The sequence below is a fragment of the Oxyura jamaicensis genome, chromosome 13 (genome assembly GCF_011077185.1).
Source record: "Oxyura jamaicensis isolate SHBP4307 breed ruddy duck chromosome 13, BPBGC_Ojam_1.0, whole genome shotgun sequence".
Classification (NCBI taxonomy): domain Eukaryota; kingdom Metazoa; phylum Chordata; class Aves; order Anseriformes; family Anatidae; genus Oxyura; species Oxyura jamaicensis.
The window spans coordinates 13,523,628-13,524,841 of NC_048905.1; the positions used below are offsets into that span (position 1 = coordinate 13,523,628).

General features: G+C 62.9%; 1 protein-coding gene across 4 annotated transcripts in view; it reads right to left on the minus strand.

Moving 5' to 3' along the window:
* TCOF1 (treacle ribosome biogenesis factor 1) overlaps nucleotides 1-198 on the minus strand; it is an 18,835-nt gene extending 18,637 nt beyond the window's left edge. For 3 of the 4 annotated variants that reach the window (XM_035338574.1, XM_035338572.1, XM_035338571.1), the window contains exon 1: nucleotides 14-198. In XM_035338574.1, coding sequence (XP_035194465.1) covers nucleotides 14-124 — 111 coding nt within the window. In that variant the 5' untranslated portion in view covers nucleotides 125-198. The remainder of the gene's footprint in view (nucleotides 1-13) is intronic. The other variant, XM_035338573.1, reaches the window with a different exon arrangement.
* Between the last annotated feature and the right edge of the window lie 1,016 nt (nucleotides 199-1,214).

Below are 1,214 nucleotides of genomic sequence, written 5' to 3' on the forward strand. Positions count from 1 at the left end.
CCCCCCCCGTTACCTGCCCGAGCTGCGCCTGCAGCTCCCGTGCCGCCCTGGCGTACCCGGCGCGCAGCAGGTGCTGGTGGATGAGGGCCAGCAGCTCCCGCCGCCCGCCCGTCGCCGCCGCCATGGCGCGGCCCCCTTCCCCGCTGCCCCCCCTGGCGCCGCGTGCCGCGCGCCGCTGCGTCACCTCCGCTTCCCGCCGCGGTGCCTGCTGGGGGATGTAGTGCCGGGAGTAATGGCGCTCTATTGGGGGCGCGGTGCGTGCTGGGAAGTGTAGTGCTGGGGGACTGGGGGCTGGGAGGGGGCGCGGGGCTTGCTGGGAAATGTAGTGCGGGGGGGTGCGGGGCTGGGGACAGGGTCCCAGAATCAGCTGGGGTGGAAGAGCCCTCCATGATCCCCGAGTGCAGCCTCTGCCCCACCACTAACAAGCCCTCCACTAACACATATCACCGAGCTCTACATCGAAACGTCTTGTAAAGACCTCCAGGGATGTGACCCAACCACTTCCCTGGGCAGCCCATTCCCATGCCTAACAACCCGTTCAGTACAGAAGTTCTTCCTAACATCCAACCTAAACCTCCCCTGGCGCAACTTTAGCCCATTCCCCCTCGTCCTGTCACCAGGCACGTGGGAGAACAGACCAACCCCCACCTCGCTACAGCCTCCCTTCAGGTACCTGTAGAGTGCAATAAGGTCACCCCTGAGCCTCCTTTTCTCCAGGCTGAACAAGCCCAGCTCCCTCAGCCGCTCCTCGTAAGCCTTGTTCTCCAGGCCCCTCACCAGCTTCGTAGCCCTTCTCTGGACTGGCTCGAGCACCTCCATGTCCTTCTTGTAGCGAGGGGCCCAAAACTGAACGCAGTACTCGAGGTGTGGCCTCACCAGAGCCGAGTACAGGGGGACAATCACTTCCCTGGACCTGCTGGCCACACTGTTTCTTATGCAAGCCAGGATGCTGTTGGCCTTCTTGGCCGCCTGAGCACACTGCTGACATTCAGCCAACTGTCAACCACTACTCCCAGGTCCTTCTCTGCCAGGCAGCTTTCCAACCACACATCTCCCAGCCTGTAGCTCTGCTTGGGGTTGTTGTGCCCCAGGTGCAGGACCCGGCACTTGGCCTTGTTGAACTTCATGCAGTTGACCTCGGCCCATCGGTGCAGCCTATCCAGATCCTCCTGCAGAGCCTTCCTACCCTCGAGCAGATCGACACATGCACCTAA